Consider the following 26391-nt stretch of genomic DNA (forward strand, 5'->3'; position numbering starts at 1 on the left):
GTGATGAGCGCTTTCAGCTTTTGCGAGATTGGCCGCGTGTTTTCGAGGTGCTATTACCCCTTACAGTATAAGGGGGTAAACAGACGCACGTCAAAAACACACGGCCAAACGGGTGCTAAATGGCGCGCTCGGCCGAGTGCACCGTACTGTATTGGCCTGTGGGAGTTTAAAAGAACACGAGCCCGGGTTAAAATGTGCACACCGTCCTTTGCAGAGGCCGAGCGCACATTTTAATTCAAGGGGGATTGTCTGTGCACATAATTCCATTTACTTCCATTAAAGTGAATTTGCAGCTCTGGTTTTTCCCCACAAAATAAACAATAACCTCTGTGCTCACTCCTGCCACTGCTTTCTCCTGGCTCACAAATCATCTTTTGTGCCAGCGGAGCCCCCCTGCCCGGGGAGAGAGCACGATCCAGCCCCCAGCCCTGCAGGAAAAGAAAGCAAGGGGGGAAGCAGAGGAAACGTCCCCTTCCTCTCTCTGTTTTATGCGCAGAAAACGTGCTTTGTGCATACAAAATGATTTATGTACAGAGTAAAAAATGTTGGGTTTTGTTTTTTTTTTTACCCAGAAAACATTGTTTTCTATACATAAATCATTTTATGTGCATAAACCATGTCCTGTGCACACAAAGCACGTTTTCTGCTGCTAAATCCCGACTACAGGTCCTGGCAGCAGAACTCCAGCTTCTGCCCCTAGACTGACATTAGCCCTGGAACCATAAGCCCCGGTCAGAGATGGGAAGGACACACGGGGACCATGGGGAGGGAGGGAGAGAAAAGACTGCTGATGAATTCAGATCGCAGGAGCAGCGCCATAGGCAAGCACAGATTGGCAGAATGGGTGGACCAAGTGCTCCTTTTTTTGCTACACCTCAACCGTGTTTCTGCGTCTGATGGCTTGGTGTGGAGTGTATTTATAGATATCTATATGAAAACTATTTATACATACACACATATCTATATATTGAAGAAAAAAAAAAAAAGATTCCTAGCAGAAGATATCCAGTTCCAACACCAAATCGGATTATGTTAATCTGGTGAATTATGTTAGAGCCAATTAGCATGTACCGGTTTACAGTCTGGGTTTCCTGGCTCAGGCCACAGAAGGCGGCAATAATCCCCTCCGCGTTTCCATCTTTCTGGGAGTCCATCACTCCCTGCTTGAGTCTAGTATGACCTGCCACGGAGGGCTGTGTTTTGGGCATACATCGTTTATGTGCATATATTATCCCCTGGTCAGATGGAAGAGAAGACGGGCCCCCCATTCTACCATAAACGAGGCAGGGAATTTTGTCACAGGCGGGAAAAATCACAAAGGTCAACGCTCATTGTAGAAGCCCCACTTTCAGGGTCGCAGACAAGAAGCAGGAAAGAACCAGAGGCTGCCTCGTTAGCTCGCTGCAGGTGGAGGAGAAGGGCCGCCACACAGGCTAGGGGGTTAGGAACGGAGGCCGCTGCCGCCCTACCCAGCATCCAGTGGCTGACCCACCGGGAGCAAGCAGGGGTCGCTGGGGTCCCGATGCCCCTGCTGGTCGGAAACATTCTGGGATGAGAACCGGCACAGGTCTGTACAAAGCTAGCGTTACGCAGGAGCTAAAAAGGCACAAACGCAGCGCCCTGCTACTGTAAATCATGCACTCACTTTTGCCACAGACCGGCGTCCAGCCTCACCCTAGGAACTCCACTGTCAGGTGAATGCTGTGCACGGGCGTGCAGGTGGTCTGCTGGCAAAGAAAAACAGAACAGCCTCCTCCTCCAACCATAAATGATGCGCGCTCAATTTTGCTACCTGCAGAGAAATTGCAGGGGCTGAGCCTTACCATGGGAACAGCATTTTCACGATCGCACACATCATCACACCTACGACAGGTATGAGGAAAGAATGAACTAAGCAGCATCAGCCTGCTGGCTCAGGTGGCAAATGCTTTGCAGTGGCTTGCAGAAGGTTGCAGCGTCAATGCCCCGGACCGCTGGCAGAGAATGAAAGCTCCCCTGCCCCCACACGGGCCATAAACCGTGCACTACGTTTTGCTACATGTAAGCAGAACAGAGGGGTCAAACCTCACCCGGGAGGCAAGGTAAGTATGAGGGTACCGGGCCCCAAAGGAGAGGCACCTGGACCAGGTGAAGGAAAGGAAGCCGTATGTCGCAGCCGCCGCTACACCCTGCCCGACGTGCTGCAGCACGTGGCGTAGCCGCGGTCTCTGTATCTGGCCCGGTCCGGTGCATTCTGGGATCAGGGCTTGGAACCAGGCTGGTTACGTAAAGCAGCCTTTGAGCGGGAGCTGAAAGCACGAACACAGGTCCCGTCCACTATGTACGTTGCAGCCAGTTTTGCCACGTGGAGAAGTCGCAGGGGGTTGAGCGTCACCTTGCGCGGTCCCACTTCGAGGAGCACAGACTCTCTCCCCTGCAAGATAAGAACGAGCGCGGAGACTGGGTCCAGAGCTGTGGCTCAGATGGTAAGTGCATTGCACTGGCAAAAATAAGCTTCCCCAGTTCAAGTCTGCAAACACGGCCATGCACTGCACTCCTCTGAAGTGGCTTTGTATTGGGATGCCCACGCTATAAAATGACTTGTGCTAATGCAATTAGCCGAGGCATTTGTAATTGAGGTCCGCGCTGCTTAGGATGGAAAAGACACAGTTCATGGAAACTACAGTAGTTGAAAATGGCATCTGAAGAGCTTGCATGGCATGGTTTATGGGGCAGTGACATATAAGCTGTGACTAGAGCGATGACAGTTTTGTCTTTCTGTGCTAGGCTTCTAATTCATAAAGCTGCAGATTTCTTCCATGTGTGTCAAATAGCCTTAAAACACCACTTAGGAAAATATCTTCTGGGAATGATAATTTTACATTAAGGACCTCCCCCTTCAATACCTCAACTTGAATGTAATAAGCAGAGACAGATGCTTGAAACAGGCAATGCTGGCTGCTGAAGGTTTGCCAGTTTTTCTTTATGGTTAATCACATGAAAACGTTGTAATGTACAAGTAAACGCTTCACCAGCTCTGAAACCTGCTCTGCATTATTCCAACCTTTTTTTTTTTCTCTCATCAGTCTTACAATGATCCAACTAAGCATTTTTGGAATGCAATGAAAAACAAAGTCACTTCTATTTAGCGTCAGGTTTACTAACTCAGGCTTGTGCCATATCAAACAGAACATAGAACCAGCTCTGGACTTGTCAAAAGGCACCCATTATGTTTGAGTCTAGGGTGTCACATATTTAGGGCAGCAGGCTGGCTAAGATTTGCTGCCTTCCAGCTCTCTTGAAGCTCATTCAACAGAGAACAACTCTCTGCTACCCTGTAACAGTTCCTTATCAAAGATATATTGAGTGAGAGTGAGAGTGTGAGTGTGAGAGTGTGTGTGTGTGTGCGTGTGTCAGTCAAGGGGAGGGTTGAAGGCACCAAAATCCTAAATCTGTCCTTCCATATAAAGAATTAAAATATTGAAAAATTGAGCCCATACATTACTATTACTGTGTGTGATCTGGGAGCAGATCTATGCATGGTATCCAACAGGATGCAGATATAATATTGACTACAGGACCACCATAAAAGAGTGCATCAAAAACAGTAATTGCTTTACAAAAACTCAACTCAAGATGTAAAAATATATATACATAATGTAAAAAATATATACAATAAATACAAAATGTGACCTGCATTCAAAGATCTTCTATTTAGAAGTCTATCCCCTACTGAGCTGTCCACATTACAGTGGACAAGTTACATGAGGTATTTCCTTCTCAGAAATCAAAGCCCATGGAATGAACACTACCTGTCCATTTGGTGCTGTACAATAAGCATATTGTACAATGAACCTGTATTTTAAGTACAAGCTCAACCTCATCAACAAGAAAATGACTAGGTTGAGCTGCTTCGCACAGATGTATAGCATTTTGGTTCTCCTCTTTGTGATGTGCAAGCTTTCATCAAAACCCTTTCCTTGCCAAAACACGCAGTAGCTTGAGAACCAGCATCCATGCCCTGGGAAGCCGAGCAGGCAGCCTGATCAGTGCCAAGGAGGGGACCAGTGGCTTCTGACACTTGCTAGCACCCATGTCTGTTTAGCACTACATTCTAGCTCTGCATCCATGAGGTAGCACTTCCGTCCAGATGACGTTCAGATCAATTAAAGTCGAATAACTGATGATTTAAGAACACTGCTGTCGGCTTGCATCAAAGTTACAACTTAGAACTGGCTCAGACACGCTCCACGGCATGCCAAGGGTCTAGAAAGATCCCATTGTGCTGTCAGCTGAAGGTGCCAAGATCACTGTCGCTGTATTTTTAAAGATGAACAAACAAGGGTGGCCATTGTGCACCTTCATTCACTTTCCAGTTGCAGCAATGCCAATGCAAACTCCTTGCTCTCTCATTTTGTTTGTTTCCCTACAAGACCTCATGCAGGATGGCAGCCACCATCTGCAGTTTCTATGCATCAATAAAGCAAACCTACAAGCCCTGAGCAGCCATGGAAGGCGGCTTTGCCGGTGATTTCTCTGGTGAAGGAATGCTCGTTCAGTTCCATGAGCCCTTTTATTCATGTTTACTTCCTGCAGATTCTGTACTTTGAAGAGATGTTTGCTCACCTGTAGATTTTTATTATCTGACCGCATGCTGTCTCAGTCTGGCTTTGATCCTCAATAACGGCAACAAGTTAACCTTTAGGAAGTACGGGCATGATTTACTAAGCTTTTGCCCCATAGACACAGAACTGGGGGGAGGGAAGCATAAGTAAATCAGGCTCTAAGACTTTCTAACTAAATTGAGGAAATGCAAGTCTCTAGTACCTACTTATTGCCCCATTCAAAAAAAAAAAAAACCAACTCTAGGTGACGTAGGGGGGAATTAAGACTGGTAGGAAACATGTGCTGTGGGCGCTGGTGCAGAGATCCGACCTGACTAAGAGTAAAATCTGAAACATTTTAAAGTTCTCTCTTTAATCCCGTTGTTTGGGTTAAATCCAAACAAGAGCCCTGGGACACAGTTAGCTGCAGGTTTGCTTAAAAAAAAAAAAAAAAAAAAGATTCAAAGCTGAGGCCCTGTAGGATCCATGCCAGATACTGCATCCATACTGAGATGTGATTACATGATGTAAGTGTTCTTTGAACCTCTTCAGGTGTTTGGAATCATAACTACATCTTTAACAAAATGATCAGTCATATCCTAGAGAAGGGGCTCTCAAAAACTGGAGAAGCTGAATGGATTGTGGAGGAGGAGAGGTGGGGAGGGTAAGCACCAGATGTTTGATATGGTATAACTTTAATTGCACTACTTTGTACTGCAATTTTTAAAAAAAGTTAGTTTTACCATTCTTTTTTTTTTTTAAGAAGGGGTGTTTAAAGTATTACAGAGAACAAGTTAAAAAAAATGCATACCAAGTCTTATAAGACACTTTTTTTCCTCACAACACTGATTTCTTGGGAACTCATGTTATCCATCTGCCTATGCGGCTTCAGTACTCTTAGTGGCCACAAGGTGTCAGTATCATCTATTATAACAATAGGATTCTGTCACCTTTTGGTCAGCCCAGGTACTGCACCCAGAAAAGTGTTTCCCTGCCCCTGCTAATTTTCAGTCATATCTGTTCTGGGAAAACATTCTGGTTTCTAACTTTTCTATAGCTCTATCTATCCTGAACATTTGGTTGCTGCAGGTTGAACTGTTCATGAAATAATGTGCAAACACACAGACAAAGTGAAACCATAAGCGATTCTTTTAAAGAAAAAAACACACCAAAAAAGGGAGCATAACCAAAAGTATTTGAGAAGCACCGCCTTAGAGCTTTGAAAGTATACCAGCAAAGCCTGGGGATTTGTTTGGAAGTGCATCTTGCACTTATATTATACATCTGATTTTTAAAAATACTTTCTGAGTAGTGTGTTTCAGTCACAAATCCAAAGTTTTAATAGAAAGCTTGACAAAGGTAGCACTACAAATTCCTCATGCTCAGTTCGCTATGTTCTTGCTGTCTTGGAGCCCAACATCCTGCCAATACTGTCACTATAAACAAAAGTGCTCAAGGAATAAAGCAGCCCATAACAATGCAGTCTTTTTTGGGCATGTTGTACAGATTCAGAATGCAAACAACTGGCAGAGATTAAGCTGCACAGTCCTAATTTAAGAAGGTCAAAGAAAATGTGCCTTTTCTCCTTCACAGGCGAGCAGTAAAACTACTAAAGATAGATTTCCTCTATGCCATTATAGAAAACCTCTTCTATACGAAATACCCAATAAATGCAAATACAGATCATGCATATGCTTTATGGATACCATGAAAACCCAAATGACTGTAAGATCAATAGATTAAGTATGGGAACCATTGCCTTAGACCAGTGGTTCCCAAACCCTGTCCCCCCTGCCAGTCGGGTTTTCAGGATATTCACAATGAATATGCAAATTTTCTCTCATGACTATTCATTGTGGATATCCTGACAATCCGACTGGCTGGGGGGTCCCCAGGACAGGGTTGGGAACCACTGCCTTAGACAGTGTAGGACTGAAATGGATGTATTCTGTACCTCTCAGCTCTTTTTTCCTCACTGCCACAGTCACATTTTGTCTTCTGAAGGGGCTGTACTTGAATGCGATATAATAGTCTCACGTTTAGCTTGTGGATCTTTGCTCTCTAACAGGCCGATGCAATATGGACGCGCTAAAAACGTGCGTCCAAACTGGGCGCGTGTTTTTTTAACACACGCACAATCACCTCTCCTGGGTGCCTGATGCAATAAGCAAATGAACTGCCGCACTAAAAAGTGCGTCCCTAACACATCCATGGCATGGGGTGCTCAGGAGAAGTGGCTGTGCGCGGGGTTTTTCCCCACGGCAGCTATTTTACCAGCACAATACGCACACAAATATACACGGCCCAGAGCGTGTATATTGTGTGGCCCGAGATTTTTATTTTTTTAAGTAAAGACTTTTTTTTTGCATAGTGCATTTTTTTTTTTTTTTTTGGTTTTTGAGGCTTGATGTGCGGGAAGAGTTTAAGCCTGCTCCAGGCAGGCGTAAAATTTTACAGGTTAAAAAAATGCGTCTTGGGCGCACGGGGATTTTTTTGCATCGCGGGGTAATAGCCAATAGCCTCATCTACAAGGCATTTACATGTGTCCAAGACCTTTGTACCTAGGGTTAAAATGCTTATAGTCGTTCTACAATTCCTCCCCTTTCATATCCAAGTTATTTTTCCATGTTTTTTGTAACTTTCTCACATCCAAAATATTGTTATAATATTTGTTAAGTTTCATACTATATTTGTTCTTGTATTGGGAAATGTTCTTTACTTTGTTACTCTCTGCCTTTACTCACATTGTTAATTGTAAACCGGGTTGATGTGATTCCTATCATGAAACTCGGTATAATAAAAATAACAAATAAATAAATAAATAGGGAGGAATTATGTAATGTGCTCCCTCTAGTGGTGAAAAGAAATAAGTGCTGCTAGGAAGAGCAAACAGACCCTCAAACTGCTCGCCCAAGAACGCACATGGGGAGTTCCACCAAGCTGAAAGACACCTTGGTTAGACTCATCTTTATCGGAGAATCTTTTTCCCTCTTTTTTTTTTTTTTTTTTAATATTTCTTGCTTTCTCTCACTCTCTTCTGTTCTTTTGATCACAAGAGAGGGCGGTTTCTGTGCTGAGTTGATCTGCAGAAGACACAGGGCAGATGGGAGCAAGGGACATGAGGGAAAAGGTGCACTGCCAAAGAGAAGGAAATCAAATGAGCTGAATTTATACCAGAGAGACCCAGAGCAGAAGAAAACCCTTTTTTAAGATAAGACCTAATCCCTGTAGCATGCCTGCATCACAGAATACAGAGCAGCTGCTTAGCAGTGCTAAATACGCATGAAGAGAGCACCGGCATTTTCCTTTACTTACAAGACTGAAATGTGACTTAACCGTGTTTCATAATTTACTATGCTTTGCCCTTGCTTGATCCTGCCCACCACACCCTGGCATCGTCTGGAAAGTGCTGTGCAGTGCCCCCAGGAGGATTCCTGCTTTGATTCCCAGATTGGGCCTTACCCTACCCCTGAGCTAGGGACGCTGGTGATGCATTCACAGCCCCTGGGGGGGGTGGAGGGAGTCGAAATCATGGTAAAAAGAGGCTGGATTTATAGCCCATGGGAGAGAGCTCGAGGAGGAGTCCTGGTGCAGGGTCCCCAGCCTCAGGACCGTTGGTTGCAATGTGTTGGGGGGAGGGGGGGTCTATTAAATAGGGGAGAAATCCTTTGGCAGCTGTGAATAAAAGCTCATGGCATCAGCATATTGGTTCTGACTGAGATGGAAAAAAAAGGAAGAATTTCAGTGATTCCTTTGTTTATAAAAAGCCTATCCCAGCTGGGTGGATGACTATCTCTTGGCAGTGCCTAGACTAGTTTTATTTGGAGAAGTTGGTGAACTGTAGCTCAGGAAGGTAAAGCGGTTGGAAGAAAGTTGAAGGTTGAAGTCAAAGCTGCACCAGCCAACCTTTAACACACAGAGATTGCACTTACAGGCAGCTGGAAGATACTTTGTTGTTTTTCTTACAAATGTATTAAAAGTCTGTATCTTATCTCCCGCCTCTCCTCTCCCCCAGGATATACCGCTATTTAGGTCTTCAAGCCTCGTTTCGCAAGTGTCTCACTGCAGACCCTGCACTATTTTGGTTTCCTTTCTTTGAACTTCTTCTGTCCTGTCTCTATCTTTATTGAGATAGGGCCTCCAGATCTGAATGCAGTACTCCAGGTAAGGTCTCACCAATGACCTGCACAGGGGCATCTCCCCTCCTATTTCCTGCCGGCCATGCCTTTCTCTGTGCACCGACTTGTCACCTTGCTTCCCTAACTGCAGATCATCAGACACTGTCACCCTGAGGTCTCTCTCCCTGTCCATGGGCATCAATTTCCTCGACCGCCCGGCTCTCCTCTCCAATCACATGCAGCTCCTTTTGGATTTCAGCAACCTGTATGCATGACCCTGCTCTTCTTTGCATTGAATCCCAGCTGCCAAACCTTCAAGCACTCTTTAAGCTTTCTAGATTGCATCTCATTCTCTCTACTCCTTCAGGGGTGTCCACTCTGTTGCAGGTCCTAGTGTTATTTGCAAGCTTATCCTTCTAACCCTCTCTGCAATATCGCTCACAGAGATAGGGAACATAATAGAAATGTGAAAACAGAGGACAGTATGAAAAAGAGCTAATGCACATGAAGACAAAACAGAGTGTAACATTTGATTCTGCCTCCAAGGGTACGTACAGCTCTTTTAGACTCAGGTAAGGTTTGCTTTCGGCACTGGTGCATGGACATTTTCCTCTGCTTGGAAATGCTACAGTAACTAAAAGAAATTCTGCTTGGCAGTGTTTTTCGTGAGTCTCTGTCCAAACTAGGACTCTCTTAGATATCTGGAGGCAATACGGAATCAGGTTTCATGGTTCTTTCTCAGGGGCTCGCTTTTGGGTCTCCTGTTCCTCAGCACAGCTGGTGGTGGTTAGCAACCTTCTGCCGCCGGAGCACCATCTCCGGAACGCCGACATAGGTTTTGCTCAGCTTGGCGTAGGGCGAATTCTCAGTGCACTCCTCCTCGGCTCTTGCCCAGGCCTGGACAATGGTATCATCCACAAAAGGGATGTGCTTTAGGTGTCAAGAGCTCTATCCATTCAAGCGAGCAGAGTTTCACCAGCTTTTGCTGTGCATGGCATGCTGATGGGGCATGGCATGCTGATGGGGCTTCACTGTAGAAATGTCTGAACCTGCTCCAGCTGAGCACATTTGATGTGTCTTTAATGTACAACTGTACTGACCAATGCTATTGGCTACTTTCTGCCTTGGACCTAGGGCATGGCCATCGGGTAATCTTTTTAAAACACATCTCACACTCTATCCTGCTACGATACCTTGGGGAAAGCTAGGTCCTAGCTCCCAATCAGCTCCGTTCAACTGACTTACGTCAGCTGAATATTTGAAGAGGGGCTCCCATTCATTTTTCTACTTTAAAGGCTCGTGCACAGGGATCAATTTGTAGACAAAAAGGAAGCGGAACTGTGGAGCAGAATAGGAGGGGGGGGGGGGGAGAAGAGGCAGAGTGGTGCCATGGCCAGGTGGAGCCATTGGCTCTGCTCCAGGTCATCAGATCCCAGAAAATAAGGTGTCAGAACACTGTTCAGGTCGTTCTATCGGAATTTAAGTCCCAAGTAGCAGATGCAGCAGTTTGAAACTTGTGAGCAGTAATGCTAACCTTCAATGCTTCAGTCCTGGCTGCTATGCTACTGCTAATTCAACACCTTTTTATATCTGTACAAGTGCTGCAGTGACTGCTTCAGGATCACTCTCTCCCCTCCTGTTCCCCGAAAAGCAGGAACAGAGGAGAGCAGAAGCACAAGAGCAGAGGAAATGCTTCAGGCCCCCCCCCCCCGTCCTTTCCCTGGAGGCTGCCTAGAGGGGAGGGGCTGGAGCTGGATGCCCCCTCTGCATTCCTGGCCATTCCCCCACTAATTAAGCCCTGCTCATGCAGATTACAAGTCAGATGAGTTCTTGCATCAGATATTCCTACCCATCAGCTCATCTGCCATAAAGCTTCCTGGCTATCAGAGTCCAGAGCTCAAAACAGGGGAAATATGCCGATGTCTTCCAACTGACATGTCAACTCAGAGCACATGTGTGTGAGAGGAAGAATGTGGGGGCGTTATTCCATAAAGGACTTTTTTTTTCTTGGAGGAGAAGTCCATTACCTGCTATTAGGTTCACTTAGATAATAGCCACTGCCATTACTAGCAACGGTAACATGAAATAGACTTCGTTTTTAGGTAATTGCCAGGTTCTTGTGGCCTGGATTGGCCACTGTTGGAAACAGGATGCTGGGCTTGATGGACCCTTGGTCTGACCCAGTTCTTATGTTCCCTGACCGGAAGATAAGGAAAATCTTCCAGAGCCTATGGAAAATGAGTGATATCCATAGGAATGAGTGAATTTCACTCTCGCTCAACTTGGTAGATTTGGAGTATGAACTGAGAAAATAGCACAGCCATAGGTCCGAAAAGCACTGTAAATGGCAGCTCTAGTAATGGAAGCCATGAGACTGCAGAGCTTCAAGTCATATGGAAGTTTCCTGAGCACCGGATCAGCTGGGTTTAATAAAGGTTTGGACAAGTTCCTGAAGGAGAAGTCCATAAACTGTTATTAACCTAGAGAAAATAACTCAGCATATATTTGGGCAAATTACATATAATTGTGCATATGCTATTTTAGAAACCTAAGGGTGCGTTAGTAAATCTATACATGCAATAAAGGGGGTGGCCAGGGCATTCCCGGGTAAGTTGCTGCTATTTTATAAGAGATTTACGCACATAGATTTGGCAGCTCTCGTGCATGCTGTATTTACCTGGAGTAAGTGATCGCTAACATCTTAAAAGTGAAATACTGACTAGGTGAAGGGTCTGGGGGGGGGAATAGAGGCTGAAGATGACCTGTAAACGGAGTGGGTGAACTGGTAGACTAGTTGATAACACTGGTAATTTCATTACCACAAGCATGTTAGAAAACATCCCGACTTGCACGCATAAAACCCAACTTACTGGGGGGAAATGCACATAAATTTTGTGAGTAAAATCTCCACGTGTATCTTTTTAAAGTTAGAAGTAAAAATACCCAGGCATAGTAGTTGTTTGCCACTTATCCAGCTAAGTAGCAGCTTTGCCACTACTTAGGCAGATAAGTCTGAAATAGTGCTACTTAAGTAGTGATAAAGTAGCACCATTTAAGACTTACCCGGCTATCTGACTTAGGCAGATAAGTAGCGCTTTTAAGATTTATTCAGCTAAGCAGCTGCTAAAAGCTGCTACTTATCTGGATAAATTGGAACTTAGCCAGACAAGTGCAATAGGTATATTTTTTACAACCACAAACGTTGTAGGGTACACATTTGCGAGTGTTTTATAATCTGTGCATATCATATATGTACACGTTTTAAAATACAGGAGTAGATTTTTGTTTGCCCATATATACATGTATATAGGTGAGCGCAGCTCTTTTAAAGTTATCTTTCCTGGGAATGGTCACGACTTATCCCTGGAATAAGCAGTATGGAATCTATCTATCCCTTGGGATCCTATCGGTTACTTGTGACATGGATTGGTCACTATTGGAAACAGGATACTGGGCTTGATGGACCTTCAGTCTGACCCAGGACGGCAAATCTTATGCTCTTGTGTTTTTGAGCTTTTTGAAAACTTGCGGTTATGTCAGATCTTGAATTCTCTTGCTTATATATCCCGATTGACGAATAAAATCATTTATTCCTCACTTCCCTCACAGAGCCAGGTGTACATCACCAGCACATGTCTGCATGCACTTCCAGTTCGTAGCTTTTACAATGCACAATGATGAGCAAGTCTGGTTTGGACAGTTGGAGATGCAGTGCAAATCCATCAACAAGACCCGTTGATCTGGGCTTCTCCAAGGCGTGAAGCCCCTTTCTGAAGCTGAAAGGCTCTGTCCTTAGAAAGGGAAGGAGAAAAAGAGAATCACTGGCATTAATGCTCTCCTTATATTCTCTTTTGCAATACTTAAGGCCAGTTGTACAAAGCACTTTTTTCCCCATAGACACAAATTGGGGGAAAACCCTTCAGCACATCTGGCCCTTAATGTCTTCCAACTGACATGCCAAATCAGAGCATATATGTGTGAGAGGAAGGATACGGCGGCTTTATTCCATAAAGGATTTTTTTTCTCCCTAGGCACAGAATCGGGACAAGATCTTTCTGATCAAGGTCTTCTTCTCCGATAAGAGTTCAGGGTAACACTGAGATAATTCAGGAGATTGACAGAACCTGGGGCACCTCAGGTTTTCTCTGCTCTACCTTACATGCATGTGTCCGGCCAGGGTATCATTGCCCTTTATGTGCTTTTTTTTCAGTCTGGCCACGTGCTCTGATAATCATTCCTTGGGTTAATGAGCTTCAAATTATTGCCTGTGTTACATTTGATCTCAGGTTTCCATGCAATTTCCTGTCTTTCTGCAGGCTTAAGGGATCCTGAAAACCACTTTTGTTTCCCATTATTTACATCAACCCAATAAGATGCCATTCTGCCCCTGAATGTGTCATTCATGTACTCACAATATCTTTTGGAATCAGCGCTACAGCAAATAGAGAATGCAAACATCTTGCTATGGGCTAATATTGACTTCTTTTTAATGAACCAGGTACTTTGCGATCCTGCCAAATGTGGCTGGAGAGGCGCAGATAACTATAGCACATGTTGCCGGAAGCTTTGCAGTTTATTGATCCCTAGACATCGGTTCTACAATGCAGGTTTTCATTTGGATTTCTGGACAAAACCAAACAAAACCATGAGCTCTGAAAAGGAATAAAATATCGTTTCTCCTCACAATCTACTGTTCTTTATTTTGCTATCCGAAAGCAACCGGTTAAGGATGTGAATCCTGAGAAACACAAACATTTTTTATGCTTGTAATGTGATGTGTCTTCCTATTTTTTTTCCTCACCTAATAGGCTTGCTTTATTACAATTTAATAAAAGCATTTTGCAATATTTTCCTTCTAACTTTTTTTTCCCAGGGCTGTACACTTTGTAGTAACATTTCAGTTCTTTCGTTTTGTTTCGTTTCAGTCTGAGGTACTCGTTGACAGGTACAAGAAGACCTCAGGCAGGCTGTCCAGTGGCAGCAGGTAGATCACAGTCATTGGGTGCTAAGTACCCATGGCCAGGATAATAGCTCCCTCTCACATTTGCTCTTTGCAAATCCTGCATGCCACAACCTTATTTTGCAGGAGATATAAAGATTTTTCATAAGCCCTTAAGGTAACTGATTTTGTGGTTTTTTATACACTCAGTTCCTGCAGAAAGAAAAGACATTATAAACACAAAATATGCTCTCTACCCTCCTCAGAAAATTAAATGACCCCCATTGAGTGTGATTATCTATTGTTCCTAATGTATTCCAGTGGTACCCTACCTCAGTCTGTAATCATATTTTTTATACTGGCTAGGTACTGAGGAAATACTCCCAGGTTTCATTGATTCTGTTTCTTTGGTGTTTCAAGTTAAAATACTGAAAAAATATATTTGATCTAAGTCAGAATTCCTAGTAGATTTTGTAAAGATCTGGCTGCAATAAGAGCCTTTCATCACTGAGGTAATTCTTTTTTTTTTAATAAGTACACAAGCCTCCAGAACTCCTCATGATCATCTCAGACCAGCTCTACAGCACGGCTTCTCAGAGCAATCAGCACGGCGTCCACATTCACGTCACCCAACTTCACTGGGACATCTGGAAGCGTTTGCATCGTAAGAGATGGTCAGCCCTGCTGTGGGTGGGGAGTTTGTGCACAGTTCGACCCTGGAACCTCCGCACAAGGCAGATGGAGCACAGTCCTCTACAAATATATTTAATTGCCAAGGGTGATATTAGCCAAGCAAGCATCAGCTCGGGTGAGGGCGTGCTTTGGAGGAAAAGGGAATGTAGTGCTAGCATAGTGCTGGCCATACTTTGGAGGAAAATAATAGCAGGAAGTGAACTTTCCTATTGGTTTCCCCCCTTTTTGGTAGCTCTGAGCCTATTCTACTTGTGCTTCTCTCTACAGGATCCAGCAAGGCTTAGAAGCTAGCCCTGAGAAATTCACCCGTTGCCTGAACGTTCATGGACATAGTTAATTTTCTGTCAGCAGGGGCATCCTGCTGTGTGATCACTGGCCAGCTCCTCTATTTACATTTCTCATGCTGTACAGGTCTACTGAAGACTAGCAGCATTCGCAGAGGAATTTATTTGGGTTTCTGGTGGCATAATAGCATCAATTTGCTCTCATGTTATCTTTTGCTCCACCCCCACCCCCCTTGGAGTGCCAGCAGAAGGACCACTTGTGCAGATGGTTATAAGGCTGTGACTTCTCTTATCTGTTTTTCTGACACTGCAAGCATGGCCAGCGATTCTTCTCTGCTACCTCTCCATGCACATCACAGGACTTGGCAGACAGCACGCTGCGGCTCAGTGTCTGACTGTACGAGTATTGCCTTTTGTCTCCAAATTGAGTATCTCATCACAATTGTTTCAGCTTTTCAGCCGAAGTCAAGCATAAACCCTTGCAAAGTTTAGATTGCTGAACTCTGTCTCTTAGAAGGGTGATCCAGCCATGTGCTCCTGGGCCTGGATATCTCTGGAAAAGCAGTCTCTCGGATCCTGGCAACTCTGTCCCTTGTTGGCATTTTACATGTAGTTTGGCTAAGAAACAAGAACAGCTGTCTGTCTCTCTGTTTCCTCACGGCTGGATTTCAAATCTGCCACGTGCATAGAAATTGCCACTTATGTGTGTGGCCGCGCGCATTTTATAAAGGGCCCAGCCACGTGCATAAGTGGTGATCCGCGCATAAGTTCCAGGCCCTGACAAATGGGCGGGCCAGGGGGCAGGCTGGAACAGCACCATTCATCGCTGTCCCAACGCACGCAAGTTACTTCAGGTCGGGCCCTGAAGTAACTCGAAGAAAAAAAGATAGAAAAAAGGGTGGATTTAGAGGGTGGGGAAGGGAGGGTAGGGTAGGGGGTAGGAAAGTTCCCTAACAGTCCGTTCCTAAATTGGAGTGGACTTGGAGAGTCCCGATCTCGTCACGAGGCGAATTTGCAAAACTGTCACCCCCCCCCCCCCCCCCCCCTTGCGCACACCGCCCGCACCTACACAAGCGGATTATAACATCCGGCGCGTATGTGCGCGCAGCCCACGTATTTTATAACATGCGCGCACTGGTGCGCACGTCAGGTAGCACACGCACCTTTTAAAATCTACCCTTCAGAGCACAGATTCTGTCTCTCCCATTTGATAATTAGCTCTTCAGAAAAAGAACTGATTGCAGGGCTGCCAGATGCACTCCACTCTTCCTGACTCCTTCTCCTGGCCATCCCCACCCCGCACACACAGAGCCAGCCAAATTGCACCTTTTCTACCTTAAATCGTCTCCCAGCATTCCTTTGGCTTCTTCCTCTTCTGATTCTGTAATGCTGTTCTGTGGGCAGGCTAAACAGTACAGTTCTTTTCCCAGCTTTCTAACACCGTGAGTGCTGGATGCTGGTTCTCGCAGAACATTTGTCATTCACAGAAGAGCACACAGTGGTTTTGATGTGTTTTTATATTCCTTCACTTTGGCTGTGGTGGCTTACAGCCTCTGCAGGGCTGAAAAACCCTTTTTTGGCAGGTCCAAACACATCACACAGATCCAGACACAGCTTGGTCCACATTGTAAGGCTCCAATACACGATAAGCTTGTGAGGGCAGAAACCTGGTTTATAGTAGATTGCTACAAAAATATAGCAGGGGGACTGGAATGGGCAAGTTTTGCTTTTCTTCAGAGCTGGCAACAGATATGGCAGAGACCAAACCCCTTCACAAAATCAGAGAGAGAGAGAGAGAGTGACAGTACCAGGTGGTCCATTTGAGCCCCATGCAAAATACCTGTCATTGTAATGTCTGAAGACAGATGCTCTGAAGCAGCTTAAAACACTATTTCAGTACGGTTAACATCAAATTATCGCTTTAGACGGCTGCAAGTTCTCCCTTTGCTTCTGGCTTTGATCCCAGCTGTCCAAGGACTATTTTGCACGCTTTCCGAAAGGGTGGAAGAATGCTCACCCTGAGAATCCCAATTCACAACAACTCAGGAAGAAAATAATGTCCTAAAACCCCACACATGCCAGTCAACGTATTCACCGTGCTTCTTTTCCTGGCTCCATAGAAGCTGTCCTGGAAATGTCTCGACTTAACGGTAACCTTTGAATTTTGCCAGCTGCACTATGTAGCAGATTGCTTCCAACCAGACTGACAAATAGAGAAGTACTGCCACGGTTTATAAAAAGCAGCCTGTACCATAAAAAATATCCATTTAAACTAATGAAGGAAAATACGATGTGATGTCTAAGCTGCAGCGAAATAAACCTCTTGGATTTTGTAATAATCTAAGCAGCTACCAAAATGGAGAAAGCTGTTGCTTTAGCCACCTACTGAATGTCCCCATGGCATTGCTGGGTGGTACCGGCCAGCAATGATCCAGTTGGTTTTTGGGTTAGGGCCCAGAATTGGCTGAATTGTATTCCCCTTTCCCCTTCTCTGTCTGAGCAGAGAGTGATTCAGTTGCATCAAAATCACGTAAGTTAATTGATTAAGGGTATTAACCCCTCGTGCCTTCAGTTAGGGGAAGTAGCTGCCGCTCCGTGCTGGTTACCCCCCTAGGTACCCTTGTCTTCATTTCCACCTCCAGCCTTTAGGGATCCACAGTGTTTTGCCCCACGCTTTTTGTATTCGTTTACTTTTTTCATCTTCACCACTTCCTCCGGAAGAGCATTCCAAGCATCCACCACCCTTTCCATGAAGAAATATTTCCTGATGTTGGCTCTGAGTCACCCACCCTGCCTGGAGTTTCATTTCATTACCCTGGCCAAACTGTTTGCTTTCCAACGGAAAAGGTTCGAGGATCGTGCATCATTAAAACCTTTCAGGTACCTGAAGGTCTATCTCAGATCTCCCCCTGCACCTCCTCTCTTCCAGGATGTACATGTTCAGATCCTTCAGCCTCTCCTCATAAGTCTTCCGATATAGACCTCCCATACCATTTTGGTCACCCGCAACCACTGAGGCCCCTGCTGACGGGAGGCAAGAACTGCCCAACAGGCCCTGGTCTGATTCTATTTAGATTCTGGAGATTTTTTGTATTATGTCAACGTTTGAAGGCCTGAAAATGTTAGTTTTCTTGGCTCAGTTATTTATGAACGTGTGCATGCTCAGGCGCACACACATGAAGAAACAGATGTACGCCACGATGCTTGGATCCTTTTATTTTACATGGCTCTGCATGACCATATGGAAAATCCCAGCACTGCAGTCTAATCAGTACTCTTTCCATGGGAGCTGTCATCACGTCACTAATATTGGAAGCCAAAATAATAACAACACCCCCGTCCTAAAATAATTATTTTGGAAGTCAATTACTACCCCTGTCCTAAAATAATTATTTTGGAAGTCAATTACTACCCCCATCCTAAAATAATTATTTTGGAAGTCGATTACTACCCCCGTCCTAAAATAATTATTTTGGAAGTCAATTACTTTTGGAGGCTTTTAAATACTCTTGAAAGTAAAGCAACTCTCCAAAGAGAAACACAGAACATCACAGCAGATAAAGACCATGTGGCCCAGCCAGTCTGCAACGCACATCTCCCCAAGGTCTCGTGCAAAATGCGGCAACGTGGCACCTCTTTCTCTGCCTCCCAGCTGGGACCAATCTGTCTTGTATTCTGGGGGGTTTCTCTTTATACCACACAGACTAAGAACCAATGGACTTGCTAGAACAAAAAAAAAGCAGAGAATATGATGCCAGATAAGAAGCATAAGACCCATCCAGTCTGCCCAATTTACATCCTGGTGCAATGCTCTAGATCCTTCACGTCACTGCAACCAGTTGAATAGGCCCCAATTTCTCTAACACATATTGTAGAATATTTTCTGCGGAGAACATAAGATTGTCGCAAATCATGTGTCTGTTAAAAAGAGGGAGCACTATACAGTCTTAGGAGATGCAGGCAAGTACAGCACGCTTCATGCATACCCTACTGGCCTGTATTGATTCTTTTATTAAAATGTTCTGAAATACATAATTATATTATAATCAGCTTTATAACAGCTGTAACACCCCCGAGATCTTTGCAGGAGAGACCTGTAAATCCACTGAATGAAATAGTGAAAGTGCAATCCACTGGTCGCATGACGCCCTCTGGTGGTGAAAATAACCTTACACACACGTAGCACAGCTTATTCAGAAAAATGCATGCACATATACCGGGCACACAAAGGGGGTTGAATTTAGCAAAAATGTATTGCGCTTTGCTGAAACACTGCTGATTCCAAATGTTTAAGCGCCTGGAATGAAACCCTTAACTCTGTGAAGGGTCACACTAAGTACAAGTAATACCTTCCCCCCCACCGAAAAAAAATAATCCAGTTAACCATTAACACTCAGTCCTTCGGCTGTTTGGGTCCCCTTTACTACATCACTTCACGCCCTCAGTTTGCCAGTGTGCACTCTAGATCAGTGCTTCTCAACCCAGTCCTTAGGGCACACCTAGCCAGTCAGGTTTTCAGAATATCCACAATGCATATTCATGAGATAGATTTGCATGTATAAATAAATAAATACATACACACATTTATACCCAATGCACCCACTTCCCTATTCCTACCCGTCTAGGCCCACTTCTTATCTACCGTATTTACTTACTATCTACCTCACCTCTGTATGGATCCATTACTTATGGGCTCAGTACCTCATTACTTTGTGTAATCCACCTTTAGGAAATGGCAGAATATCAATGGTTAGATATGAATAAATGAGCCCTTGTGTGCAGCTGAGGCCCCATTTTGTACCAGGTTTGGAGAAGATAATTCTGCAAGCAGGCTTGTGAATATAAAAACATTACCCCAGTTTCCAAGCTGTGAAATCTCTGCTGAGAGGGATTTTTGTTCTGTCCTGGCTGTTTTGCTCCTTCATAAGCCTTCACTTGCCATTACCAGGGATGGGGGCTGATCCATATTTTCCACATCCTCCTGCAAGTTCTGCCCAGCCTTTGCAGAGACCGTCCTCAGTCATGGATCACAGCATCCCCGCCCCCACCCCTGGCTAACATGCACCTAAGTCTGGCCTCCCCCTTGGGTGGAAAGCTTGATTTCTGTTCTGTTTTGGGGCTGTGTGGGGTGGGGAGAGGATGTTGGGGGGGGGGGGAGAAAATTGTTCCTGTTCTGTGTTGGGAGAGAGTTTGTACCTGTACTGTGTGGGCACTGTGTGTGTGTGTGGGGGGGGGGGGGGATGGTTTGTACTTGTTTTGTGTTGGGGCTGTGTATGTGGGGGGGGATGTTAAAGGTGAGGGCTTGTACCTCTTCTGTGTTGAGGCTGAGTGTGGATGTTGGGGGGGGGGATTGTTCTGTGTGTGCGGGGATGTTAGGGGGTAGTTTGTACTTGTACTGAATTTGGGCTGAGGGGAGGGGATGCTGGGGGTAACTTGTATTTGTTCTGTGTTGGCACATTGTGTGTGGGGGATGTGGGAGGGGTAGCTGGTACCTTGTCTGGGGGGGGGGGGGGGAATGTTGTACCTGTTCCATAATGGAGCTGGGGGTGGGGTAGTTGTTCTGTGTGTGCGTAGCTTCTGCTGCCGCAGCTCGTGCTGTGCCTGTTCTATGGGGGGGTTGGAAGGGTGGAGGAAGCTTGCCCTGCTGTCTGTGCTCTTCCTTAAGGCAATATAAAGAAAATGCAAGGAAAAAAAGTTATGAAAAGTCAAACAAACCCGTTTGCAAACCAGCACCGACTCCGCAGGCACAAGGACTGGAAGCGGAAACCACTGTAACCCGACTCCGGGGATTCCCCACGCTACGTCGCACACAGCGCCACCTACCCGCCCAGCGCGGCACTGCAGCGGGTGCCCTGGGGCTGCTCCCGCCGGCCCCCTCTCTGACGCGAGCGCCCCGTCACGCCTCCTCCCACCGCGGCTGGCGCGTGAGAGTCGGCACGCGCCAGCAGGGGGGGGGGGGGCCGGAAGTGACGTCGCCGGGCGGAGGCTGGGCGGTAGTTGGCTGCCACGCCGTTAACGCTGAGGGCGGTGAGTGGAGAGGGGCGAGTGCGTGAGTGCTGATCACGGTAAGCGGGGCCGGGACCGGGAGCTCCCGGAAGAGGGGGCGGCTGCTGGGGGGGGTCCACACACACACACACACACGTGGGTGACGGCGCGCTTGCCTGGCTGACGTGTTGGTGCATGGCAGCATGGCTTGGGATGTATATAGCATGCATGTCATGTTCTGTATGCGCAGCCTGGGGTGATGTAAGTGGATTGCCCTGGTACCCGACTTAAATGTCAGGATATAAGTTTCAGCAGACAAGTCACGGCTGATACTGGGCGATTTATTGGGCTAACAATACATTTGTAATTACCTCTCAAGAATTATGCTCCCTTGGGGGTCCGGGTAAAATAAGCGTCTTGATAGTGACCCGATGGTGAAAGGGTCACTTTTAGAATAGTTCAGTTTAAAAAAAAGAAAGTATTACCTGCTTTGTGACCTTCCTGTGGTATCGCTACCTGATTGCACAGTCCTAGGGACTGGCTTGAGGAGCTCTAGTGCAGGGATAATCAAAGTGGGGTCTCCAGGTTTACAGTCTGTGTTTTGATCATGCTGAGTTCTTTCTGCAGCTGGTATCACAGATAATTTAAGCATTTTTCTACAAGTCAATCTATTTGCCTTTGTTAGAGACAGGATGCTTTTGGTCTGACCCAGCATGACATTTCTTATGCTACCACAATCATAACCTCATTGTACTCTGTTTGTTACCTAAAGACGTTTCAACGTTTCCTTTCCGACCTGGAATAGCAATAAGAAGTATGTAGGGCTTCAAACATTATGGTTGTTTCCTATAAATTACCACTAGCACTTCCTAAATCTAAATTATATTTCATACCACAGTAACCAACATATTGAAGTTTTGAAGAACTTGCTATAAAAATTACAAGCCTTGTAAACTCCTATAAATTTGAAAAACAAAAGCAGTTGCTATTTTTTTCTTTGCTCTATTTAATGCTCTATATAATTAGTAGCAGCAGCATGTTATAATTTTGGCAGTTAAATGGGTGATGCAAGCATGTTGAGAGAGTCATGCATGTGGTATTTGAGAGCTGAGCTGTAACAGCCCAAACCAATCCAGAAGCATTAACAGACAGTTTTAGTGATTAGGAATATGAATAAATAGATATCAGTAGATAAAGAAATTGATGCTCATAGAAGCAGTGTCATAACTATGTGACAATTCAGGTCTACATCCTCCTTACATTAAGTTTTTGTATCCTGCAGAGAGAAGAATTTGATCATTTAAAAAAACATTTTAGCCAGCCTTTCCATATGATGCTCAAGGCAATTTACAGCATTATTAGAATTCAGATACAAGAAGTTCCTGTCCCAAAGAGCTTACATTTGGTATGGATGCTGGAGGCAAAGGGAGACAGTGGCTTGTGCAAGGTCACAGTTACTATCAGTGGGAGAAGTAGGATCTGAATCCTGGTTCTCAGTCCATTGCTTTAACCACAAGGCGCCTCCAGTTAGGTGCAAGTAACAAGTCCTGATTTACACCACAATGTAATAAGGTGCCTGTGATTATACATGAGTTAAGCCTATGCACCTCTCTTCATTGGGGAATAATAGCTAATGCCTTGATTAACACGGGATTTGCATGGAGGAGTGCAAATTTAGTGCACACAGTTTGAATCCTGTTTTTTGTGTGCGCAACTCTTTGTTAAATCGGAAGTAAAGGTGTATACACAGAAATGGCTGCTTTCTTCATGTAGGAACTTTAACTCTTGGATGGAAGTGGAATAAAGTTTCTGGTGCTAATGTTACCCTATGGGGTTGAGCATGGAGTTCATGATGCAGGGGTTGGGGAGTCCTGTAATCTAAATTTAGCCAATAGAATCATGTTTTCTGCACACAATGCACATAAACACAAATTTGTGCATAAATTATGTATACAAATCATGTTTTATGTGCTGAAATATTCACTTGGTTTATACAAGCAATAATGCATACCAGACTAGGCTGTTAGGTTACACAATCTATACAGAGTTCAGAAAGGGATGAAGTGTGCTCTGTGCTATCCAGGGCGGATTGGCCATCCCCCAGTGGGCTGGTGACGCCGATCATGTGGTTTATCTAGCATCCAGCTGTGGCACGAAGAGAGGCCTACACAGCCAAGGCAGAGCCCATCCTGCTACAGCCTAATGAGAGGCCTCCATGCCCATCGTTCTGTGGCCTGAAGAGAGGCCTGTGCCGCCGCAGCTGAGGCCCTACTCTTCCCCCCCCCCCCCCCTTGCAGAAGCGAGTAGCAGTGGTTGTCTTCCTCCTCCCTTCCAGTATTGAGGAGCAATGCTGCCATCCTACAGCAGACAAAGGGAAGGCCAGAAGAAAAGGGGAAGGCCTGAAAGCTATATGTGTTTATGCTTGTGTTTATATGTGAGAGATTGCGTGTGTGTGTGTGTATGAGAGAGCATGTGTGTGTGTGTGTGTGTGCAAGAGAGCCTGCATGTGTATGAGAGTGCGACAGCCTGTGTATGTGAGAGACAATGTATGACAGTGAGAGTGCCTGTGTTTATCTGAGAGCCTGAGAAACTGTGTGTGAGAGAGAGAGTGAAAGAGCCTGTGTATGTGACAGCGTATATGTGAGAGAGAGAGCCTGTGTGTGAGACAACATGTGTGTGTTGGGCAGGGAGAGAGAGGTAAAGATTGTGAGATACCTTCCGCCAATCCACAACAATCTGTGGGTGACTGGAAATCAAAAGATCCCAGGTATGGAGAGCTGGAAATACTTAATCCTATTATTTTAAATTTGGGGGTATTTCATGTGTCTGATGTTTGTAATATTTCCTAAAAACTTGTTTTGATTACTGGATGTTCAATGGCTGTGTTTTATTTTAGTGTAGTTTTAATATTATGAATGATGTTTTATATCTCTTGCCTTCATTATTTAATGTTTTATGAGGAATGATGTTTCTGTTTTTCCACTGTTGCAATGCATAAGTCAGGCTTACTATGTTTTGCAGAGCATTTGTGTGAGTGAGAGTTTGTGAGCCAGTTAGCATTATGTGAGAGAGAATATAAGGGAGTTTGTGTGAGTGAGCATATATGTTAGAAAGTGTGTATATATAAGAGGAGAAAGTTTGTGCATACCTCCTATCCCTGACTAATCCATGACAATCTGACGGTGACTGGAAGCTAAAGTTCCCAGGTATGGAGCACAAGGGATTTTTTTTAGCCTTCGTTTTAATTATTGGGTGGTATTTGCATCTGTTTTGAAATATTTTATTGATTGGAAAATTAAACAAAAACAGTTATATATTTTTAATCATTCGATGTTCTATTCATCAGCTGCTTTTAAATATTTATTCTTTTTGTGAGTATAGTTTTAATGTTATGATTGATGGTTTATATCTTGAATTTATTGTTTGATGTTTAATGAGGAATGGTGACTCTATTTTTCCATCATTGCATTGCATATGGAGTCTCTTGTTATGGCTTCTAATTCAATTTTTGTTTGCATGTTTCTAGTTAAACTTTATTGTCTCTTTATTCTATATTTGGTGAGGGTCTGTGTGTTCTTCATGTGTGACTGAGGAGAGGTATTCTGCTAGCATGCAGTTTTTTTGTAGGCATCTATAACAGCTTGGCTTGTTCTGTTATCCTAATATCAGTTGTATTGGTGTTTTAGGGCCTGCTGTAATAGAGTAGGTAGGCAGTACAGAGCCTGGGGAACTATAAAAGCAGCAGACTCTGTAGCACTCAGTGGGAATGCACTGAAATAGTAGTAGGGGGGGGGGGTATGGAGGCAAGCTACAGTCGCAAAAAGGGATGGGGTGAGCCAAGAGGAAGTGCTGATGCAGTGTTGGGGAGGCGTCTGTAGGCTGGGCTTTCCTCTTGAAGGGGTCAACTGGCTGTGGAAACAGTGAGTCTCCTGGAATGGGAAAGGGAGGCTGGGGAAGAGCTGGCAGCAAGCAAAACCTTTTCAGATAATCAATCATGTGGCAGTACTGGGTTGGGGATACTCACTGTCAGCCCGATCCAGTAAAGTCCGTGGGAGAGCGGACTAACGCCCGCTCTCCCGGCGCGTGCACCGGCCCCTCGCCGGTGCGCGCGATCCAGTATTTAAATTAGGCGACGCGGTGCAAACGAGGAAAAAGAGGCGCTTTGGAGACTAGCGCGTCCCTAGCGCCTCCTTTTGGCCTGGAGCGGCGGCTGTCAGCGGGTTTGACAGCCGACGCTCAATTTTGCCGGCGTCGGTTCTCGAGCCCGCTGACAGCCACGGGCTCGGAAACCGGACGCCGGCAAAATTGAGCGTCCGGTTTTCGGCCCGACAGCCGCGGGCCGAATTCAAAATTTTTTTATTTTTTTTTTTACTTTTTTTTTACTTTTGGGGACCTCCAACTTAATATCGCTATGATATTAAGTCGGAGGGTGCACAGAAAAGCAGTTTTTACTGCTTTTCTGTGCACTTCCCTGGCGCCGGAAGAAATTAGCGCCGACCTTTGGGCGGCGCTAATTTCTTAGAGTAAAATGTGCGGCTTGGCTGCACATTTTACTTACTGGATCGCTCAGGAATACCTAATAGGGCCATCAACATGCATTTGCATGTTGAGGGCGCTATTAGGTGCCGCGGGTGGGCCGCGTGTTTTCCTCCCCTTACTGAATAAGGGGTAAGGGAAAACACGCGTCCAGAGCAGGGTGACAGTGCGCTCCGACGGAGCACACTTTACTGGATCGAGCTGTGTGTGAGAATACCAGCAGCAGCAGCAGCGCACAATGACAGAATGTGTGTTTCAGAGAGAGAGAGTGTGTGTGTGTGTGGGGTGTGTCTGTCCCTGACACAGAATACATATACACACTTTCTCTCTGACATACCCATACACTGTGAGCGAGGGTGTGTATGACCATCTTTGTGTCTGAGAGACTGTGTGTGTGTGTGCCTGACCCTGGCTGGCAGTGTGGCTGTCACATTACTTGGCAACTGGTTCAAGAGCTGATTGGTTGGCAAGAGGCTTTAATACCAGACCAGGAATCTGAGATGTGACCAGACTTGCAGGCAGATGGCAACCGATTGCATGGATGGAAGAGAGCCCGCAGCTCTGTTCGCTCGCCTCTGGTCTAGGGTGTGTTCTGCTACTTAGGTATTTAGGAAAAATGTGACATTTATGTTGGAGAATTTTTGGCTCAACTCTGCCAGGCTCCAGGTCACATGATCTACCTATGAAGGGTCAGTTTGGCGAGCTTTTGGGAACTGTTGAAACACAGTCCGCAGGGAAAATGCACAAGGAGGTCAGACAGATAACTCGTGGGCCGGTTTTGAAAAAAATCCCCTGGGCTGATATTTTCATGCAATCCGCTCCTGGTGCTATCCATGTAACCAGCCTCTGTGGCCCCGATGTAATATGCAAGTAAAAAATGTGCGCTGATCCTTAGCACATGTTTTCTTTACTCCCATGCTAAAAAAAAAAAAACCAAAAAAGTAACTCCTGATTAATCTAATTCTATCCTAATACATTGGGAGTTAAAAAAAGAACCCCAAAAAGCATGCTAACCCAAAGAGTGTTTGCAGAAAACATGGTTGGTACGCACCTGAAAGTTGTTTGCACAAAACATGCTTGTTTGGCTGTAAAACATTTCCCTGTTTATAACCAAACATTTCCCTTTGAAGCCCTGCTAAGATCTGTGGACGTCCAGAATCCTGGTTAGGCAGTGCCTGTGGCCGGTCTCACGCTTGCCACTCACCTTACTTGTCTTATAGGAGAGTTTTTTTGGATTAGAGCACAAACCCAGA

At 45.2% G+C, this 26391-nt stretch overlaps 1 protein-coding gene across 5 annotated transcripts in view; it reads left to right on the forward strand.

The window, feature by feature from the left end:
• Positions 1-20531: 20531 nt before the first annotated feature.
• The window catches only part of P4HA2 (prolyl 4-hydroxylase subunit alpha 2), a 36112-nt gene continuing 30252 nt past the window's right edge, over positions 20532-26391 (forward strand). For 4 of the 5 annotated variants that reach the window (XM_029583854.1, XM_029583851.1, XM_029583850.1 and 1 more), the window contains exon 1: positions 20816-20863. In XM_029583854.1, coding sequence (XP_029439714.1) covers positions 20816-20863 — 48 coding nt within the window. Of the gene's footprint in view, positions 20683-20815; positions 20864-26391 lie in introns of those variants that run through there. The other variant, XM_029583852.1, reaches the window with a different exon arrangement.

The sequence above is a fragment of the Rhinatrema bivittatum genome, chromosome 18, assembly GCF_901001135.1.
Source record: "Rhinatrema bivittatum chromosome 18, aRhiBiv1.1, whole genome shotgun sequence".
Taxonomy (NCBI): domain Eukaryota; kingdom Metazoa; phylum Chordata; class Amphibia; order Gymnophiona; family Rhinatrematidae; genus Rhinatrema; species Rhinatrema bivittatum.